We start from the raw sequence: 21,908 nt of genomic DNA, 5'->3' as shown, positions 1-21,908 counted from the left end.
TGAACATGGAAAAACTGTAATTTTAATGATTCACCAGTCAAACTCATGTAGTTTCACAAATAACAGTGGCTGTAGACACTTGTTTTTATATTTAGTTAATGATATATTTTGCTGAGAACACATTTTCTTTCATTTTCTCTGTTTTGATAAAAATAGCCTTTGACTGTACTTCAATGAACATCGACATGATCAGTAATTTGAATCTTGGAAAATACCTGATTTTCACTGAAAAATGCCAAGTGCAGAGAATAACAATAAATGTACAGGGAAATTAAATGTAGGAAAAAAATATTTAAAATACCATTAATCAAAAAGTCTCATTTTTTGTCCTTCATTATACGTCTATTTCACTAGTATATAGTTTTATTTTACAATTATCTGCCTCAAAGATGAAATGTGCTAAATCTTACATACTTTTAATAAGATGAATTGGAAAACAAATGACAAAAGTGCTGCTTAGCTGATGTTTTCAAATATATGATGAAGTCTTATTACACATATATTGGTTTATGTACATTTATACAATAGATTTATACATTTTCACTAGAGAGAACCTGTAAAGTGAATGTATTATAATGTGTAGACAGTGTTTTGAAGTAGATAATAGCTCTGAGACAAACATTCCTAAAGTAAATTGACATTTCACATTTCAGCCCAAGCTTGTGTCTTTCAAACAACAAACATTTTTTATATAATCTTTCTTTATTAGTGACTCAAACTTGGTAAAGATTCATTAATTTTATTCTGGAGGCATTTTACTTGTAGACCCGTGTAAAAAACAAAAAAATATGTTTGTGAATATGAAATTCCCTAATAATAAATAAATAAATAAATAAAAAATGATTATACATTATAATTTAGAATTTGTGGTTAAAACGTGTAATTACATTGTTATTCTGTGATAAATGTGTTGGTATGGATGTTCTCATACTTACTCAATGATCAATTCTAATGATCAATATTAGCATTACAATACAGACTAATGCTGAGCAAATACACTTTGGAAAAATACACCATAAATCATAACAATGACACCCAGAAAGAACATAAAAGAGAAGTAAGAGAAAAAAGAGAAGACTGTTGATTTGTCGAGGGAAAAAAAACAGAGATCTTCAAGAATTTCAAATAAGTTCGTCACCATTTTAGTTTCAGTTAATTTAGGAGGAATAAAATATAAAAAGTGCTCATTTAACAAATAAGAGAAGACGGGAGTAGTACTTTGAAGCAGGGATATTCTCGTGCTATTAACGTCCATGTTTACACCGAGGTGATCACTTCCGGGTTGTGAACCGGATGTAACCGGGTGGACACGCCGCACCGTGTCTCCTGTCGTGTGAGTTGAACCGACCGACATGCAACTGATTTCAGCGGCTTCGTGATGAGTTAACGCGTTAGAAAAAAACACCTGACAAGTTGAGTTTTCACTAAGGTAAGCGTTTCAGAGCTACCCTTCCGTTTTTAGAGCTTTTTTTCCCTAGAAATGCCACGACTATGGTCAGCGGAGATTGGCACCGTGAGGGTTTCACAGCGATGATGTGATTGAGGCGAACCAGCCAAACAGCAGGTACCGTTACCTAGCCGTCAGAAACAGCAAGAAAAAAACACAATAAGATGGTTTTATTCGGCTAGGGGGCTGACGGTGTGGCTACCGGGGAAGAGGTGTGCGTCTCGGTGATGACTGGGATCAAATCAATGTAAAGATTACAGCAGCGGACGGAGGCTAACGGCTAACGCTAGCTTGACTTAGCGGCAGCAGTGGCAGTGTCTGTGGACTGAAGTTGTTAGCTTGTGGCGCTGCGGTGTCAACTTTTTTTAGGAGTGGCCTGGGCATCGTGTCGCGTCTTCATCCTCATTTTAGTTCGTTTTAGTTTGGTGTTTGGTGAATTATTCGGTCAATAGTATCTTTAGCCTTGGTCTTTTGGTTGAATCGTGGATAAAATAGTTGACACTGTGTTGCATCATGTAGGTGAGAGATGAGCTGTCAGTTATGGCTTGCATCTTCTCCACCCTGTTGTTTCTGTTGTATGTCCTGTTGTCGATTGGACGTATCCGAGCCGGTAAACAACAGATCCCAAAGGTTGATTATTCTGGTCACCTTACCTGGATCCTCCTCACCATCATGGAGCTAACCCAACCACATTACATGAGGCCTTAGCATTATTTACCAGTGTATAACCCACAGTAGAGCTCAGAAATATACACCAATGATCACACAACATCACTGTATGGCAGCCTGGCGTGCAGGTATTATTTTAGCTGCTTTTCTGCTGTTCATTTAATTATAAACAGGATATTTTGGGGTTTGTAGATCCTCAACATGTGCTACTGGGACTACTTCATGTCAGAGCTCCCACATCTCTGCCTGTCTAGGTTAGAGGGTTTAATGAGGATTCACGATTTTCCCTTTCATGACAATATCTTATGATGTAAATTGACTGTTTTTGGGATTTTTTTCCCTATGCCACATGGTCTCTTCAATCTTTGAATCCCTCTGCAGAGGAGGATGAGGTCATTCATTGAAAAAAATACCCCCCCCCCCCCCCCCTTTTTAAAAATGAGATCCCTCTGCCCTACTAATAATAGAAAGTAAGAAGATGGTGAACCCCCCATCTTTTAGTACGCTCATCTGTTCATGTTATTTACTTTTCTATGATTAAAATGCCTTTTTTAATCAGAGGAGGATCTATCTGTAATTCTTTTCTGTTCGTAATGTGCTTTTGAACAAATAAAAAAAAAAGATAATTACAATAAAACACAAGTCACATAACCTTATTTTAATTACAATAAATGATAAAATTGTTAAATGGAATGTTAACCAGTGATAATAACTGATAATGAAATCATGGCTATTGGTTTATATTGTGAATGTTCTTTTTCATGGACATAACAAGTGCGTATGTGCATCATCAACTCATAACTGACCATATTTGTTTCAAACATTGTTCTTGTGTGATGTCTGAGGGCACTGTCATGAATTAACACATGTATGTTTTATGTATGACAGTAGTCTAATATAAAATGTACAGAAATCCTCTAAACCCTGTGACCTTAAGCCTCCCAGAAACTTTGGTAAAACCTGGGTAATAATTTCACTGTCAATAATTGTTATTTTCAGCTGTAGACCATTTAAACAGCAGACTCATTGTTGAAGGTTGTCTCTGTTAAAGCAGTGTTTGCTCATATGAACACTAAAAAAGGTTTTAGTCCCTGTAATTGTTCCACATGTTCATATTTGATTAAAAAAAACCTCAATAATGGACTTTTGGTGTTAAGTGTGCAGTTATTTTATTCAAAACATATATTTCAGTGTATCTGTTGATCAGTTCAGATTAGTTAAAGCAGTTTCCATGTGGACAGCTGACTACTGTTCTCAAACTAGGTAAAATTGTGAACTGCTCTCTTGTCTTTGCTGTGAAGTGCTAAGTGTCTGGGGGTTTGGATGGGATGTACAGATTTCACTAGGTAGAACAGATGCCCCCTCAAAAAATGTATTTCATGTCAGGTGTTGGGATGTCCTTCTTTATCAGATGAGAGGAGTGTGCCTGCTGTCAGCAGAGAGGAGTGAACCTGCCGTGGAGAAAAGCTAACCCACTAATGGCCTGCCAGTCTGTCGTTGCAGTCATGGACGAGCAGGCCCTGCTGGGACTCAACCCCAATGCCGACGCCCGCTACAGACAGAGGGTACAACTCACCACACTGTCTCTGACTCTCAGACAGCTACACTGTTTGCCTTTATACTGTCACTATTACTACTATTACTTCAGCTGCAGATAGGTTACATTCAGCATTTACTCTATGTGTAGAATTAACTTTTTCCGAAAGAGACGCATGTCTCAGTTATTGTCAGGGTTTCAGAATGTCTCAGCTGTTGGGGAAAAATCACCTACTAATCTGTTCTTCAAGATAAAGTATTTGGCCCCTGATAAAGCAGAACTTTGCACTTGCAGTTGTTTATGTTGCATTACTTATGTGATGTCTTAGTCAAGAGATGAGTGTTGATCAGTTTATCCTTATTTATATGAAATGTTTTTTGTTCAACACATTCATGGTTACATCTGGAGAAAATGCTCTGTTTTGAGCTTTTTAAATCTGTGTCCAGTAGAAACAAGATAACGCAGGTGTTTGCAATCTGACCGCCTGCTGACGTCACCACCAATAAATAGGTCACTTACACAAACAAAGGAACATTAAGCCCACAAATATTACACATATTACATTTACTTTAAGGTGGAAATTAATCAGTTGGTGCAAAGTTATCTTAACAATATCTGCGTAATCTGACATTGATTGTAGATTTATTGATGACACATTTAAATGTAAACACAGTTAGATTAGATGCCACATTTCCAGTTAGTTCAATCAAAGTTCATCAAAAAGCTTAGTATTGTCACACATGAGTTTATCAGTGATCTGAGTTTAATGCCTGCAAAGCAAAAAGAGCAAAGTAAGAATGAAAATAATCGGCGTTTACACACCAGACCTCTTTGATACTATAACAAGACATGGAGAAATAATGCTATCCAAGTTTTCAGATGAAACCCCAGGTCTGTGTGTAGCCTCTCTTCACTCCGTATCATGAAACACCATTAACAGCATGTGGAATGTAATTAGAGTGGAAACAAAACCTGATCACGGGTTTGTTTTAAGATGGTGATATCTAACATACAACTGCAAAACAAAACCTCATTGCATTGCATTAGTATCAGCAGGACTCCTGTTAACATTTTGCTTTCACCACTGATCTAAAAGCTTAAGTTTCCTGTTTTAGGGTTCACTTAATCAGTGAAAACCAGAGATATAAATAAAAGTCAAGATGTGTGGTATACTTGGAGACATTTTAAATTGTGACTGAAGAACCGTGTCCACATTCTTTGGCAAAGAGGGAAAATCCAGTTTTACAAAAAAGTCAGCCTCAGAAAGTATTCGCTCTGATGGGGTTGATGGGGCACATATGGAAAGCAGGTTTCAACCTGTCTTAACAGATCTTCAATGCCTTCCTTGCTATGACACTTCTCCGTCATGTGCTTGTAGACCCTTGACTTGTTACATATCTTGCTAACACTGCACTAAAACTTGCCTGTCACATGGTCGTATGTCACTGCCCCAGTGTCAATGCTAATAAGAGCTGTGACCCACTGAAGTGTCATGTCCACACTACTACATTTTTGTTTTATCATCCCTAAAACAGTGACTTTTGGAAACACTTCCCACCCTGTTTTTAATTTAGAAACTGAAGGACTGCAGATGGGCAAAAATAGGCTTTCGGAAACAGTGATGGACATGTATGTGTTGTCATTTTATTTGTTTGTTCGTTCATTCATTCATTCATTCATTTTCTGAACTGTTTTCTCTTCTTATTTGTTGTGCTTTGTCATTGTATTGGGAAGAACACAAGACTACTTCAACATGGACAATGAATTACAGATGTTTCCATTCTTGTTGTTTCGCTAACAAATGTTGTGCAGTTAAATGTGGCCTTTTGTCATCTCACTACTCACTGTTTACAGCAGGAAAGTCATTATTTGAGCAATGTGGTACAGTTACCATGTCCAGTGGTGTTACTAACCCTATGGACACATCATGTGTTTCAGACATGTTGGAATGTTCAGAAAGAAGAGAGTTTTTTTTTTTAATGAAAATAAAGATCAGTGTGGATGAAGGTTAAAATAAAATATGTTCTTGAAAATGACTAATTACCTCCGCCAAGGAGGTTATGTTTTTGCCAGGGTTTGTTTGTCTGTTTGTTTGTCTGTCCGTTAGTGTGCAACATAACTCAAAAAGTTATGGACAGATTTTGATGAAATTTTCAGGGTTTGTTGGAAATGGGATAAGGAAGAAATAATTAACTTTTGGGGGTGATCGGGGGTGGGGGGGGCCCATGGGGGGGCCCACTGATCAGCCTTGGCGGAGGTCTGCGCTCTCCGAGTGCTTCTAGTAATATTAATGTTTTTGCTCAATGAATGATTATTATTTGTGGAAAAGCAAACATACTTTTCAATAATTTTTTGGGTCCAGTTGTGCTGGTTAATGTGTTAAGACTTTGAGACATTGAGATCATTTTTAGTTGAAAATCACAAGTTCGGTTTTTGAGATTGATAAAATTGTTACTCTTACAAATCAATTTTACAGTATACACAAAGTGATGAAGAAATTACTAATGAGTATGTGATTAAATACTGTAAACACACTTACTGTAGATAGAAAGCAAATGTGTGAAGTTGATGTGAGTGCTCTGTGTGTTCGATCAGGCTATGGCCTACTTTGAGCAGCTGAAGGAGTCTCAGGACGCTTGGGAGGTGTGTGCTGAGGCCCTCGCTAAAGGCATTTATAAGTAAGTTTAACCAACAACACAGCTTTTATTACACCCTGCTGGAATACAGTGCTGGAATATATGCAGATAATGTTGTGTTTCAAAACTTAAAACATTTTTAAAAATTGTTTTAGTGACGACCACGTGAAGTTCTTCTGCTTCCAAGTTTTGGAGCATCAGATTAAGTTCAGGTGAGATGCACACGCTCTGTCATTTTGTGAATTTTTGACACAAAGGATAACACAGATAAATAACCACAATCAGAACCTCAAACAGAATGCACAAATGTGAACATTAACATCAGTTGTAATTTAACAGGACAAAACAGGAAAACTAATGGTGAAAACCTCCTCACGTCTTCCCAGAAGTGTCTTCCTTTAATCATAACATTGTTCCTTTGACCCATCAGCATCATCTCAGCAGAAACAGTGGTTCACTTTGATGTGACAGACCTCTTGATGACCTTTGAACTGCTTGTTTTTCCAGACATGCTGGTCTGAGTGCTGTTCAGCAGCAGCTCATCAGAGAGACTCTGATGAAGTGGCTCCAGTGTCAGGTACAGTACACCACCATGGACCACAAACCAACAAAACAACAGGCAGCATACTTGTATATATAGTTGTATAATTAAATTAAATCTTCATTTTACACATACTTGTACATCAGATGCACTTAAACACACACAGGACATATTATTTATACAAATATGATAAGTAAGTTTTGTGTATAATTACTTTGTCACTAATATCTGGGAATGCAAGGGTATAGTTGATTTTGCACATAGAACTACAACACGTTGTCAAAAGAAATATTCAGAAGGTATTTTGATAATTGATTTGCTTTTTGAGCTGTTTGATGCAAATGCAACATGTCTGAGGATGACAATAATTGTAATTAGAAGTGCTCCATGTAACAACTAAAGCACAGGACTCGGTGGAGACCAAAGCTGAGCTAAAAGGAGACTGTGTGATGGGTTGATGATGTTCATCTGTCTGTGTTAGATGTGTACTTCCCTCACACATGATCTTTTTTCCCCTCTTCACCTGCAGCTGATGAACACTCAGCCTGAGAAGCCCTTCATCAGGAACAAGGCAGCTCAGGTGTTTGCTCTCACCTTCATCATGGAGTATCTGACTCTGTGGCCAAAGTTCTTCTTCGACATCCTGTCACTGGTCGGTTTGAACCCTCATGGTGTCGACATCTACCTGCGAACACTCATGGCCATCGACGCAGAGGTGGTTGACCGAGACATCCTACACTCCCCTGAGGCAAGGACCCCCCCCAACCCCACCCTGAAAGAGAGAATTGTTTGTAGAAATTAAATGTTTTGTGTGCAGTAAAGCACGGTAAATGTATAGTGTGTACAAATGACTGTGTACAAGAGACTTCTTCCTTTATATGAATGAAATAACAACATAGAAGTAGAAATGATCAGAGGAAGAACAGAAGATAAATATAAATAGTCACAAGAAAGAAGGCAAAACTCAAAATAATAACCTTTACATAATTGGAGTCTCATGGCAAACTGATTCTTCCTTTTTTAAAGATATTAGTACAAAGTATTGAACCCCTTTCATTAATGGAAACAATTACTGAAGGTTTAATTACAACCTTTTACTATTAAGTTTTTTATTCAAAAACACTAACACCTAAAACACACATCCTTTTTCAGCTGCCACATTATTAAAGACATTGTCATCTGTTTCTCGTTTGAAATTTTATCGAAGAAATTGGTAACCAATTGTCAAATGAACTTCTACTAACTAATGAAGAGTTAAATAAACTAAATTGATCGATACTGTAAAGGCACAAAGAGGTGACAGTAAGGACAGTTAGCAGATACCTGTCATTAAATGTAGTGTAGTCATAGTATAGTATATCTGTGTGTTTAGGGAAATAAAGGTGTAAAGTAGCACTGTCTTCATCATGTCATGATCTTTCTTCCTTCAGGAGACTCGTAGAAACACCTTAATCAAAGACACTATGAGGGAGCAGTGCATCCCAAACCTGGTGGAGTCCTGGTTTCAGATCCTGCAGACATACCAGCAGTCCCACCCAGAGCTAACCTGCCAGTGTCTGGAGGTGGTTGGAGCCTACGTATCTTGGATTGACCTCAACCTCATCGCCAATGATCGGTAAAAGGGCTTATGGGAAATGATGTTCATTAATCAGCACAACAAATTGTAATACTACTTTATTAATGACATTTGGAGCAGTGGGTGGAGTTTTACTGAAATGACAACTGATTTACTCAAAATGTTAATGTTTAATGTTGGTGTTGAAGTTCTTGAATGGAGTTTTCTTACAGCTCCTAAATAACACAGAAGTTGTACTTTTGGTTCCTTGAAAAATTAAAATATGAAGATGACATTTTGGTTGATGGCTTTTGGTGTAAAATGTACATTTTCAGGTTTGTGAATCTGCTGCTGAGTCAGATGTCTGTGGAGGAGCTCAGAGAGGAGGCCTGTGACTGTCTTTATGAGATCATCAATAAAGGGATGGATCCTGTGGATAAAACCAAGCTGGTAGAGTCTCTGTGCCAAGTGCTGCAGTCTGTAGGCTTCTTCAATGTGGAGCAGGTCAGACGATTTTTTTGGTTGTTTGAGTGTTTGATGTATAACTAGAATTGTGAGCAACATATTGGTACAGAACTATGTGAAGAGTTACATTTTTTGTTTATGATTATCCTTACTTTATCCTGTGGGAACCAATTTTACACCATTAATTTACTAGGGGTGTGCCATCTAAGGCACCTCACAATTCAATTCGATTGCGATTCAGGGTGCTATGATTCAATTAATCAACTATTTTCACGATAACAATTATTATAACAATTATTACGATTATAACAATTTTCAATGCATCTTTTTTCCCCATTCAGGTTTTTTTTCTACCTCTGTGGCTACTTCTTACTTTTAAGCAATGTATATTTATCAGTATCTATAAATTCTAGTAATCAAACAAATTTGCCTCTATTATCTTTTATTTGTGCCAAACCACTGAATGATCCAACTTATTTTCCACCAGGGAACCAACAGAGAAAAGGTAGCAGTGGCATATACAGCAAAAGGTGCTCTTATTCACAAATACAGATTTCCAGTTACTTGCAAAACATTTGCTGTATCAAAAGCAATACTTTTCAAAAATATGTACCTGTTAAAAGTACAAAAAAACTTTGGAATGACGTTCACATTTTTCTGAGAAAACAAATAAAGTGTCTTTAGAAATAAATTAGACTTAATTCAATCAAAAGTGGTTTTCACAGATTTCTGTACTAGTCTAATTTTATGTGTGTGTGTGTGTATATATATATATATATATATATATATATATATATATATATATATATATATATATATATATATATATATATATATATATATAATTGCTCTTTTAGTTTTTCTGGCACCTCAAAAGCTCCCCAGGAACCCACTCAAACTCTCAGACCACACACACACACACACACACACACACACACACACACACGCTTCCGTAGAAAATTGTAGGAAACAGCTCATTCAATCTGAACCAACACAAGCGCTATCTTATTCAGTCATAATAAATGATATCCAAACAAAATCCTCAATGAGCAGCATAAATCCCATAACAAACGAAAGATTTCGCTATCCACAATCAAAGCATGCATCACATGTCGGCGTAATCCCACATGCTTTCCTCAGTGATTCCACTACTTTGGTTTTGGTCTCATTGTACAGTTCGGGAACTGCTTTCTGGGCAAAATACTTTTAGTTCAGAAGTATCTGCGCTCCGGCGTCTGCATCAGAGCACGACAGTCCTGCTTCCAAATGCGACCTTTTAAACCCGTTGGATGACTCTGAAGCTCTGTAACTGTAGCCAGACAGTTAGAATTGGTTGTACTGTGTTCCCCGTGGTCTGTTCCTTAAGGTGTCCGGGCAGCATGCTCCACTTCTATTTTCCTGCTGCACACTGTGGTTGTGTTCCTGTCATTTAGTAATTATGAAAGATAATCGTTTTTTAACATTTATGAATAGTTATTGAGTCGTCACATGTCGCATTATGATGAATCTAATAATCGATGTGTTGGCACACCTCTATAATTTACCATTTTTCAGTACAAGTTAATTTATTTTCTGTTATCTAGGGCAGACGTACAGGGGGGTGGGTGTATACTTGGGTTTGTCCCTTGTAAATGTAAAATTCAATGAAAACAATTTTCTAATATTAAAGTTGATGGAACACAGTTTTATTAAAACATTGGTTTGTCAAAAAGCCTTATTGGTTAAAATAAATTACATCTCCCACTGTATATGTGCATGCCTTAATAAGCAGATTGTGTTTTCCTCAGAACATTTTCATTTATGCGACCAACCATTCCAGTAGACAACCAAAATCTATGATATTTCATTTGTATATTTGAATATCTTGTAGAGGTGTCTTGTCTTTGGAAAATCTTTTACTGTTAAAATGAAGGGAAATCGGGAACCATATGCATGGAGTACCTATACGAAAATGGCAATAATATATTTAGTGCTATAATTGTGCTATCACTGAAAAATGGTAAAAAAAAAAAAAAAAAAGGTATGATCTGATACAACACACACTACCAGTCATTGTGCTCTGTCGCACAGCTAAATTACCTACTGCAGTCATAAGTTGTAAAAAGACAACTCAGATTGTGTAGATATTTAGAATATTTTTCACATTTCAAGTTTTGATCTCTATTTTGGAAGGGTTGTTGGTTTTGCTCAGTTGGTCATTGCAGATAAGAGAAAATGTGTTTATGTTTCCGGGCAGAGGTCACATGTTTTCGGGTCAGGCAGTATGTTTTAGTTTCCTCTTCCTCTTCTGTCAGGAGGAGGACGTGGACTTCCTGGCCAAGTTCTCCCGTCTGGTTAACGGGATGGGGCAGAGTCTGGTGCTGAGCTGGACCAAGCTGGCCAAAACTGGCAACGTGAAAGCTACCGCAGAGACACTACAGGCTATGGAGGCCAAAGTGCCTCTGTTACTGCAGCTGCTGGTGCATGAGGACGATGACATCTCTGCAAACATTATCGGATTCTGCTACGAATACCTGCATGTGCTCAAACAGGTGAGATCTGATGCAGGCAGTTGATCTTTACCTGAAGCAGTCACAGTCCGAGAAGGATGAGAGCTCCTGAATGAATACAATGGAATTTCAGAAGTTGGGATCAGGATGCATTTTAAATTTCATAAGTCCCAAAGTTCAAAGGTAGATGATTAATGAGCAGGTTCCATAATTCGGGTAAAAATCCCCACTTAAAATAATGCTTTATTTTTTTGTTCTGTTATTGTAGCTTCCCCAGCTGACAGACCAGCAGAAAACAAACATAGAGGTAAGACTGAAAATGCCTCCACATTGTCATCAAATATGATTTGACTGCTTTAAGAATAAACAAATAAGCCACTGCTTTCTATCTGCAGGCAATAATGCTCGCCGTCATGAAGAAACTGACGTATGATGATGAGTACAACTTTGAAAATGAGGGTGAGGATGAAGCAATGTTCGTGGAGTACAGGAAGCAACTGAAGATGCTGCTGGACCGCTTGGCTCAGGTGTCTCCTGAGCTGCTGCTGGAGGCCGTACGACGGGTCTTCACCAACACCATGCAGTAAGACCCAGTTTTAGTGTAAAAACTGAGGGAAAGGCTTACAACATCAAATGCTACTCAGAGACCCATGTCTGATTTAGCACCAAGGGGCAAGAATGGTCACTTGAAATTTCAGCAATTTAAAAGTATCTTGAAATGAAAAGTCACTGATGACTGCTGGATGCTGCCTACAAAACAACTGGCTAAAATTATTGAGTATTAAATGTCTCTCTGGAAATACTGTAAGCAAACAAGTAGCCTTTTGTAAGTTATTGTATCATTAAGGCTTCATGGCTAATAGAAAGTTTTGTCATGCGAGCTTGAGTGCAGTTTTCTCATGTCTGTTTAGTTGAACTTTCAGAATTAATACTTTGTTTTTCCTAACCAGGGTTCCCACGAGGTCTTAAAAAGTTTTGAATTTACAAATCTGAATTTAATACCTTAAAAAAGTCTTTAAAAGGAATTAAATTTGATATGGTCGGTCTTAAGTTATGTTGCCATAAACTTGTTGGCTGTATTGTGTTTAAATGTTCCTGTTAAATGTCCAAGCTGCAAAGAAAGTAACGTTAGTGGACTCAGTTCCACCTCTTCCAACCTGATAATTTATACCGAAATTAGGGACCAAATATTGCTAACTTTGCAGCACCCCAGTGAGAAATGATCACAGAAGTAAAAAGTAAGCATGGGGAAGTGTAAATTTTAATACCTCGTTGGAGAAAAGATCATTCTCAACCTGATTGACACGAGTTTTCCTAAATTCCAGGAGTCACAAATTTTTGCCAGTATGGCTGTGAAATGGGCATTAAATTCTGTCCTAAGTTGTCTTAAAAAGGTCTTAAATTTAACTTGTAGGAACCCTGCTGACGGACAGCATTACTGTTATAGTAATTAACAAGACTGTGATCTCACACAAGTTGCTGGGTGTACATAATTACATCCCAGCTTCATAGTACAACTACACTTGCTAATGTTTAATTTGTCATAGCATTCTACCATCTATTCACTAACCTGCTAGTTTGTTTATGTTGTTGTTACTTCATGGCACTGACTGTTAACATTCTTTAGCAGTGGAGTCTGTGTTTTTTCAGTACATTATTGTGTCGTCAAATAGAGAAGACGTAGACAGCCAAAATACAAATTCACTGTTTTAGAATGGGAGTCCACCAACCAGTATCCACACTGCGTCCATTCATATTATACACTTTGGCTGTCACCTGTTGTAGTGGTAGATCTGGACTGTGCTCATACATTTCTGTGCAGTCAAAAAGTCATCCAAGAGAGGTTGGACATGAAATATTTTGAAAACACTTGTATCTCATTGTATATATGGGACATGGTTTAGTGAAGTTAAAGTAATCTGTGCTTATTTTTAGCTTAACTCTCAAACAACAACATTAAATAAAGATATTCATCTGTCATCTGCATGGTTTGTTTTTTTTTTTCCTCCAGGAATTGGCAGACTGCTCCATTCATGGAGGTGGAGGTGGCCATCCGGCTGTTGTACATGCTTGGCGAGGCTCTGCCTGCGTCTCACGGTGCTCATTTCTCTGGAGACACGGCGAAGGCGAGCGCCCTCCAGGACATGATGAGGACGGTGGGTTATGAAATCACATAAGATTTTCTTTGCTTTTTACCCTCCGTCCATCTGTCCGTCCATATGTGCAAAAACTTTGGCGTGGACTGAAGGCTGAGGGTTTTCAAGTGCGGGCACATTATGTTTAAAAACTATGAGAAATTAATGAAAATTCCACTCACTAATGTGTGTTAAAATTTGCATCCTCAGCTGGTGTCCTGTGGTGTCAGCAGCTACCAACACACCTCAGTGGCTCTTGAGTTTTTTGAAACAGTTGTTCGATATGATAAATTCTTCATTGTGGAGCCTCAACACATTCCCAGTGTTTTGGTGAGTGACCTCATATACAAAAAACGTAACTCTGAGAACCAGAAAATATTTTATATATGAATTTGTGTTACATTAAATGATCTACTTTAGTGTAACATTTGTGGCAGGTGGAAAAGGTTTCCAATAACAGTTTGACCACATTTATATCAGCTTTTGTGTTGTGTTTTTAAGTCTACATATTTACATTGTTTATTTTATTTTGTTAGATAAAAATTTAGGGTATAGTAAATACACTAATGTCAGTTGTTTATATTAATCTCAAGTACTCTCTGTGTGTTTTTATTACCTCCTCCAGGAGGTGTTGTGATCCCTTTGGTTTGTGTGTTTGCGTGCGTACGTGCGTGCGTGTTTGTTTGTTTGTTAGCAAGATAACTCAAAGTTATGGACGGATTTTCATGAAATTTTCAGGAAATGTTGATACTGGCACAAGGAAGAAATTATTAAATTTTGGTGGTGATCGGGGGTGGGGGCATGGGGGCCCACTAATCTGCTTTGGTGAAGGTCTGCGCTCTTTGAGTGCTTTTCTTTTTTCTGTTGTAATCTGTTGTATTATACAACATTTGGCTAAATGTTTTGGTTCTGAAGCTGCTCAGTGTTGTTTTCTGTACTGTATATCAATATTCAGATGGCGTTTCTGGACCAAAGAGGACTGAGACATAACAGCCCAAAGGTCCGCAGCAGAGTGGCCTACCTCTTCTCCAGATTCATCAAAACTCTGCAGTGAGTCGCACCTATCACTCTGTTTTGCCTTTAGTTGTGTGTCCTCCAACAGATGTGTAGACTTTTAAAACTGCATTTCTTGACATTTCTGCTGTTGATGCCTGTTGACAGTAAACACATGAATGCCTTCATTGAGGACATCCTGACCAGGATCCAGGACCTGCTGGAGCTGGCTCCTCCTGTGAGTCTCTATACCTGATGATCATTGGTTGTTGATTAATTGACGACGATCATTTAATTAAAGCAGAATCACTCAGATTGTACACTCCATTTGCCTGAAATATGAAATCTTCTGTGAAGGAAAATGGTTTCCCAGCACTGCTGACCAGTGACGATCAGCTGTTCATGTTTGAGACGGCGGGCGTTCTGATCGTAAATGGCGAGAGTCCAGTGGAGAGGAAGCAGGCAATGATGAGGGGCCTGCTGACGCCACTGATGGATGCTTTTCGTTTGCTACTTGCCAAACTGCCGCAAGAGACGGAGGAGGAAAGACAGGCTGCCCTCGCTGACTGTCTGAGCCACGCTGTCGGCTTTGCCAGGTGAGGATCGAGTTCCCACTGGGTTTACTGGACTCATTACTCAAACATACATTGTTAAAATGCAATACATTAAAGATGCATGTCCACAGCTATTAGATATATGCAGATGTGTGTTAGTGATAGTGTATTTTATAGCAAGCAGAGTATTGCTTATATTGTTTTTCTAAGTCTAGTTGCAGATCTTTAGGTGAGACCTTTTCAAAATAAAGTGTCCTCGTTAATGTTATGTTGAGCTGTAAGTGTTTTAAGACTTCATTAAGGCTTATGTTGTTTCATTTTCAGGAATTTTAAAAGCCTGAAGGAAACAAAAACCTCAGCACATTAGAATTTGCGCTTAGAATTTAAGCTTCTGGTATCTGATATTGAGGGGAAAAAAATCTAAAATTGCAAAAACAGCACATTTTCTCTTGGTTTTCAGACAGTTTCTGTGATCTGGAAATAAGTGGACAGCAGAAACATAATGCTGTTCACAGCTTTGTCTAACATGGGTCTCAGAGGTATCCAACTGACTATTAGGGTTCAGGCTTTGTTTTCCACATTCTGAGTGACAGCTGGCTGGTCTCAGGTGTTAAACACCTGCTGATCAGTCTTGTAGGATGTGTTGCTACCTCTGGACCTCTGGTTAATTTGTTTGGTCAGATTGCTGCTTTGTTTGGCACTTTGTGTAATTTGCCTCTTGTCATGCAGGATGTTTAAGAGAATGTTTCTGAGTCATCATTTACAGATATAGATATATATGTATATAGCTATATTGCAGAGCTTAGTCAGAACCTCTGTTTTGTATCTACAGCCGGACCAGTAAGGCGTTCAGTAACAAGCAGACGGTGAAGCAATGCGGCTGCACCGAGGTCTACAGAGACTGTCTGCAGACGTTCCTGCCTGCGCTGAGCTGTCCTGTCCAGCGGGGGGTTCTGCGGAGCTCTGTGCGCTCATTCCTGCATCGAATGATCATCTGCCTTGAGGAGGAGGTGCTGCCCTTTGTCCCCGCTGCCTCTGAGCACATGCTGAAGGACTGCGAGGCCAAAGACCTGCAGGAGTTCATCCCACTCATCAGCCAGATCACTGCTAAATTCAAGGTATTCACAAATACTCAGATTACACAGGGACGAGGATATGTATTTGTCTTGGACAGCTGTAGCAAACTATCAGCTTTCTACCCTAATGACCAGTTAGCATAAAATAATGATCTCATTATTAGCATGAAATAATGATCTCTCACTGTCTCGTTGCCATTGCAGCAGCAGGTATCTCCCTTCCTGCAACAGATTTTCATGCCACTGGTGCTCGCCATCTTTGAGGTTTTGGCTCGGCCGGCGGAGGACAATGACCAGGCAGCTGCCCTGGAGAAACAAATGCTGAGGAGGAGCTACTTCAGCTTCATCCAGACGGTCACAGGGAGCGGCATGAACGAGGTGATGGCCAACCAGGGTGAGTCTCACAGACACCACACAGTTACAAAACAAATAAAATACTTGTATGGTTTCTGCTCTACTTTTAGAATTTTACACTTTGAGAAAATCTGTCTTCAAAGTGGATCTCCTCCTCTAAACTTAGATGGTTTATGCTGCTAAACCTACAGTTTTCTTATGTATACACTTTTACCAATTTCCATTGGACACTGTGCAGTCTGGGAAGGGCTTATTGAAAGGTCAGTTGTTGTCTCCAGCTGATTCTCAGGGACCTAAAAAATACAAAGCACTGAACGTGATTTAAGAATGTTTTAACTAACCCTTCTTTTTTCCGTACAACTGAACTTTTTGCATCAGTCATCATTTTCTCAACATTTTGGATCTCAAATTTGTGTGTTTTGTTTTCAGGTGCAGAGAACATTGAGCGAGTTGTGTTCACCATCATCCAGGGGGCCGTGGACTTCCCTGACCCCATTGCTCAGAAAACCTGCTTCATCATCCTCTCTAAACTGGTGGAGCTGTGGGGTGAGAAACACACTGAAAAGCTTTTTCAAGAGCTTTTAAGAGGCCATTTTTTAGCACAATTGACAATGGTTTGGTCAAATCTACAGGAGGTAAAGACGGCATGGTGGGTTTCCCTGACTTCATCTACAAACACATTGTTCCTGCGTGCTTCCTGGCTCCTCTTAAACCGACCTTTGACCTCTCTGATGCTCAGACAGTACTGGTGAGTTTCTGAACCAGAGTCCAGACAAAAACCACTTCACTGTTTCTGCACATCATTCAGTTTGACTGTTGTATATTTTACAGACACTGTCGGAGTGTGCTGTCACACTGAAAATGATTCATCTCAAACGGGTAAAAGGCTTGTTAATGATGTTAAAAATCACTGCAGATATGATACAATGTGAAAATCGTGTAAATGTTTCTTTTTCAGGGACCGGAGTTTATCCAGTTCTTACAGCAGGAGTATCTGCCCTCGCTACAGGTGTCACCTGAAATCTCACAGGTAAGATCAGCCAGAAAACTAATCAAACCTGCAAACATCTTCACACATTACGTTACATCTGGAAAATATTCTCATGCTTGATGTAGAGAAAAAATAAAATACAGTTTATGTGAAGCTTTTTCTTTTTTTCTTCAAGTGAGCACCAGCTCACTGTCATTTTTTTCCCTTCATCAAGTTTTCAGAACCTGCAATTATTAATTCATTGTAATTCAAGTACAAATTATGTTCAACTCATTGTTTGTTTTTTTTTTTTAAATTTGGTTTGTGTAGTAGGTACCTTTAAAAAACAAACAAAAAAAAAACCAGATCTTCACTGATTATTCACCATTTGTAAGTCTTGAAACTATGTGAGGACACTAATGTTTTCGTGTATGTTTTGTTTTTTGTCTTTTTTTTACCAAGGTTGTGTTTACTATTCATTCTATTCTGACATTTTATGATCCCTTGTAGACGTGTTGCCCTCCCACTACCAGTTGTTCATTCAACTGACAGCAGTTGCAATTGAACGCTACTTTTTAACTTGATACTACTGTTACATTCGCAGCAGACAAACTGCTATCTGAGCAATTTTTTGAAATTGTTGTGTCTAGGAGGAATGTTACAGTGTTCAGGGATTAATTGTAAAATGTTTGTGGACATATTTTCACCTTAAACACATTGTACATTGTAGTGTGGATGTTGCCTCCTCAGCTATGGACCTGAATTCATGTAAACCCCCCCCCCCCCATACAAAGAAACTTGAATGTGAAAACATGATGCCCCTCTACACAATTTGACTTTAAAACTAATCTGCCCATTAAACTGTGATAAAAAGGTTGTTAAACTAGTTGCAGAAATACATATTCACAAGTTCTTTCAGTTGTTCTAATTTTCTTTCCTCTCAGATGTATTTATTATTTATTTGATTTTCTATTAACAGGAGTTGTGTCAAGTGCTTCAGCAGCCAGATGTCAAAGTCCTGAAAAACTACATCAAGGTCTGAGCTGATTTATTTTAACCGATCGTCAGCATCTATGTTCTTCTGCTGCTTCTTTAGCTCATTCATGATTTCTTTGTGTTTGTGCAGGCGTTCTTTCAGCGAGCAAAGCTGTAGGAAATGAAACTGGAAGTTCATCAGGACTGAGAGGACACTTCACAGGAAGTGGTTGTACTCGCCACTTAACTACATCAACAAAAGGACCTTAGCCTAGGAGCTGCTTTTGCACTTAAAAAGTTAAATGCATAACAAAGCCCAGTCTGTCAGGATTGTGGACAGAAGGACGGATAAATCCCTCCGATAAGAAGAGCTGTCCACGAGACAGAAAGGAGCTCCACTGCTGTCCAGTGTCTTTCTGGGAAGTGTGGAGTCATGTGGAAAGGGCTTTTAGACGTAAACACAGATCTGTGGGAGAGGACTACCTGTCTAAAACCATTTAGTAATCATCCTAAAACTTTAGGATTTGTGAGACGATAGCTTTATTCTTATCAAAACCTGTAGGAACCACATTACAAATCCTGCTAGATTTGAGTTCTTTGGAAGTTTTTTGCTGCCACAGAATGGACGAAAAATAAGGGCTGCAATTGTATTATTTTTATTTAAGATGCGGCATTGATGTTTGTTTTTTTTCTTTTTTATGCATTGAGGAATGGATGGTTGAGTTGTTTTTAGGTTTGGAGTGAAATAATAAGTGCTTACAGCCCAAGTCAGTGTGCATTTTCATTCAGGTTTATTGCAAACATCCATTTTTTTTTTCCCCTTAAGTTTCCATTTTAAATATCTTTATGTCACTATTGCATCAATATTGATAAATTTCATCAGCCCTTGATTATGGTTTTGTTAAAAATGTACACTGATGTTCATTAGTCAATCTTCCATGACTTTTGTTTTTGGGAACTAGGACTAATAATTTGGGCTGTTTTTATCTTAGACAGAAGAGAAACAAAGTGTAAATAAGAGAATAAGATGATCAAAAATGTAAATAAATATCCTAGGTTTAGTTTTTTTTTTTTTAACTACTATCCCATCTGTAAATTATGGAAGCTCATTTCTGCCAGAAAATAAATGAAAATATAGGAAAGAGAACACTGAGTTTTCATAATTTTGATTTAACGTAATAATTTTGATGTAGTGCATGTCATAACTGGCTAACGTTTAGTATCATACAGTTGTAATCACTAAAAAGAAATCTTTCAAACCCTTACCTCAGTATTACATTATTCTGACTTAAAAAGGACTAGAATCACAGCTGTTGTTACATTTTTACACAAAGTAGTTCAGCAGAAAAAAATAGTCCAGTAGTAGAAACACACAAACAAATGTGTTCATCCTCCTTAGAAAAAATTCACAGTAGTTACAGTAACATCAGTTTGATTTTCTTTTCTTTTAGAAGTGATATTTGTAATTCTGCTTAAATGCAAGTCTGTTACATGATTATTTTTTTTATTTTATGGCCAAGTCAGTGCCATTTAGTGCTTAAATTTAACTTCAACCCTAATTTTTTGAATTTTGATGAGTGTCTTGTAAGTGGGATTTTTTTTCCCTTTTTTTGTGGTTTTTATGTTTTGACATAAAATAGGACATGATTCTACAATAAGAATCATGAATCATGTTTGTTGTCATATTTTTACTCATAGTAGTAGAACTTTTTACAGAATACATTGTAATTTTCACTCAAATGTCAAAATTTGGCGTAATTTCAGAGTTCTCATAAATCTCAACTTGGTATAAAGTTGAATCTTGATAAGAATTTTCATCCTTTCATAAGTGTTTATTCTTATCACGTCTTACATTTTATCAGTTTTTTTCCTGGCACTAATGGGCTTCCTTATGAAATGCAAAACTCATAGGGGTTATTTCATGTACAGCTCGTGTAAAAACCTTAATTTCCCATGTACAGAAGTGGCTCAATGATTTTTTTTTTCTTTTATTGAATAATTTGTGACAATTCAGAGTGAGTGACAAATTGATATGCAACACTTTCTGCAAGTAATACTGTGAAGGAGCTGTCAAACAGTTAAAACCAATCAATGTGGGATGATGATGACCTTGAACTTTAACAATTATGTCTGAGAATTTCCTTACGTTAAAAAAAAAAAAACAAAAAAAAAAAACAAATCCTTTTTATTAACTTCTTCACTGTTCAGGTGTCTGTTCCAACCCTCTCTTGTTGCTGTGAAGTGCTGCCGCCCTCCTGTTTCCATTGTCCAGATCCATGTGGGTTTTCTGGTGTTTTGTGATAATTCATGGACTCTTTAAGTTGAGTACCTTTATCAACTTTACATTTCTTTGCCCTGAAATGATGCCGTTTGGAAGGAATGAAAGTGCCCAAATTCAACTAAAGGTGGTTATGCAAGGAAGGATGGTGCCATTTTTCTTGTCGTCGACAAATTCCAGGTCAAACAGGAAGAAATGTGCTTGTGTGCATGTGGAGACTGTTTTCACCAGTGTGATAGTCCACATTTTAGGATTTGTTGACGAGAAGAAAAATGTAAAAACACCAGCGTGATGATGAATCAACTGATAATAAACCATTTTCACAGAATGGTATTTGTCTGAATTCAGGTTTGCTCACTGATCTTTTCTTAAGATGAGTAAGAATCAAGTGAGGGTATACATGTCTATTTTAACACCAGCTGACAGACCACTAATGTCTGCATGGTTTTAGCTGCCATCATTAGTGATAAACACTTAACTGTGCTTTAGGGGCTGCCTCCATTCTTTGTGCTAAAATAAACACATCTATGGTTATTACTTTAAACACAATTATCCCTGAATGTCAAATTGACTGTTTTAAATGTAAAATTTAACAGCTTAAATACTAAACTACATGCACAACCTGCTCTCAAAAATTCAGTGTTCAGGACAAACATGATCATTAAACATGCCAATCCTGCTAATCAGGCTGAAAGGGCAGTGGCATGGATAATGGTTAGTGTTAGTTTATGTTAGATTATCATAAAGAATGGAAATACAGGCCGTCAAAACCTGGCAACACTTCCAAAGCGCATGATAAACATAATGCATCTTATTTAGTACATGCATGTAAACAAAACACTTTTTTTGGTGGGAATTGCTGGAACTATTTATGGACAAGTGTTAAACCATCTCTTCATGGCCTTGTGTTCTATGAAACGGCTTACAGCCACTAAACCCTACCGCATGTTAATCTGTGAGCTTTAGAAGTGTTTGCTGGTATATTATTGTGAATATTTGTAAAGTTGGACTATCTGTTCACCTGTTTACAGACTTTATGTTACGCTAACTTTAAGCTACTGTAGGTAAACAACCCACAGACACGAGTTTTATATCCATCTGACTTGCATTTTCTAAAATGTTCAACATTTGTTAAAATCTAAATTTTAGTTCAGTTACAACTCATGCGAATTGGCTCTAACACTAAAACAGTTCACAAAGCACTGACACACTGAGCCCAATCTGCACTTAATCC

The 21,908-nt window shown here is 37.9% G+C and overlaps 1 protein-coding gene across 2 annotated transcripts; it reads left to right on the top strand.

Annotated features, from left to right (window-relative positions):
* The first annotated feature begins 1,305 nt into the window (after positions 1-1,305).
* On the top strand, positions 1,306-21,857 carry xpot (exportin, tRNA (nuclear export receptor for tRNAs)). 2 transcript variants are annotated; one of them, XM_030148580.1, is made up of 24 exons: positions 1,306-1,429; positions 3,528-3,681; positions 6,249-6,331; positions 6,445-6,501; positions 6,797-6,866; positions 7,360-7,578; positions 8,261-8,445; positions 8,721-8,889; positions 11,145-11,381; positions 11,608-11,646; positions 11,735-11,922; positions 13,351-13,495; positions 13,685-13,804; positions 14,430-14,524; positions 14,636-14,705; positions 14,825-15,063; positions 15,854-16,139; positions 16,305-16,491; positions 16,881-16,997; positions 17,084-17,199; positions 17,283-17,330; positions 17,410-17,481; positions 18,401-18,457; positions 18,548-21,857. In XM_030148580.1, exons 2-24 carry the CDS (start codon positions 3,595-3,597, stop codon positions 18,572-18,574), a joined length of 2,913 nt encoding a protein of 970 aa, XP_030004440.1. In that variant the 5' UTR covers positions 1,306-1,429; positions 3,528-3,594; the 3' UTR covers positions 18,575-21,857. The 2 variants fall into 2 exon arrangements, with proteins under 2 accessions (XP_030004440.1, XP_030004439.1); XM_030148579.1 differs by having other exon boundaries at positions 16,302-16,491.
* The last annotated feature ends 51 nt before the right edge of the window (positions 21,858-21,908 follow it).

The sequence above is a fragment of the Sphaeramia orbicularis genome, chromosome 12, assembly GCF_902148855.1.
Source record: "Sphaeramia orbicularis chromosome 12, fSphaOr1.1, whole genome shotgun sequence".
NCBI classification, from domain to species: Eukaryota; Metazoa; Chordata; class Actinopteri; order Kurtiformes; family Apogonidae; genus Sphaeramia; species Sphaeramia orbicularis.
The sequence above is the reverse complement of the archived record's forward strand: the minus strand, read 5'-3'. Positions and strand labels throughout refer to the sequence as shown.

Excerpts from the sequence above, each read along its gene's own strand:
- xpot (XM_030148579.1), top strand. The coding sequence starts at position 3,595 with ATGGCCTGCCAGTCTGTCGTTGCAGTCATGGACGAGCAGGCCCTGCTG. Across the intron at positions 13,805-14,429 it reads AACACATTCCCAGTGTTTTG|ATGGCGTTTCTGGACCAAAG; the intron begins GTGAGTGACCTC and ends ATCAATATTCAG. Across the intron at positions 17,482-18,400 it reads TGTCACCTGAAATCTCACAG|GAGTTGTGTCAAGTGCTTCA; the intron begins GTAAGATCAGCC and ends TTCTATTAACAG.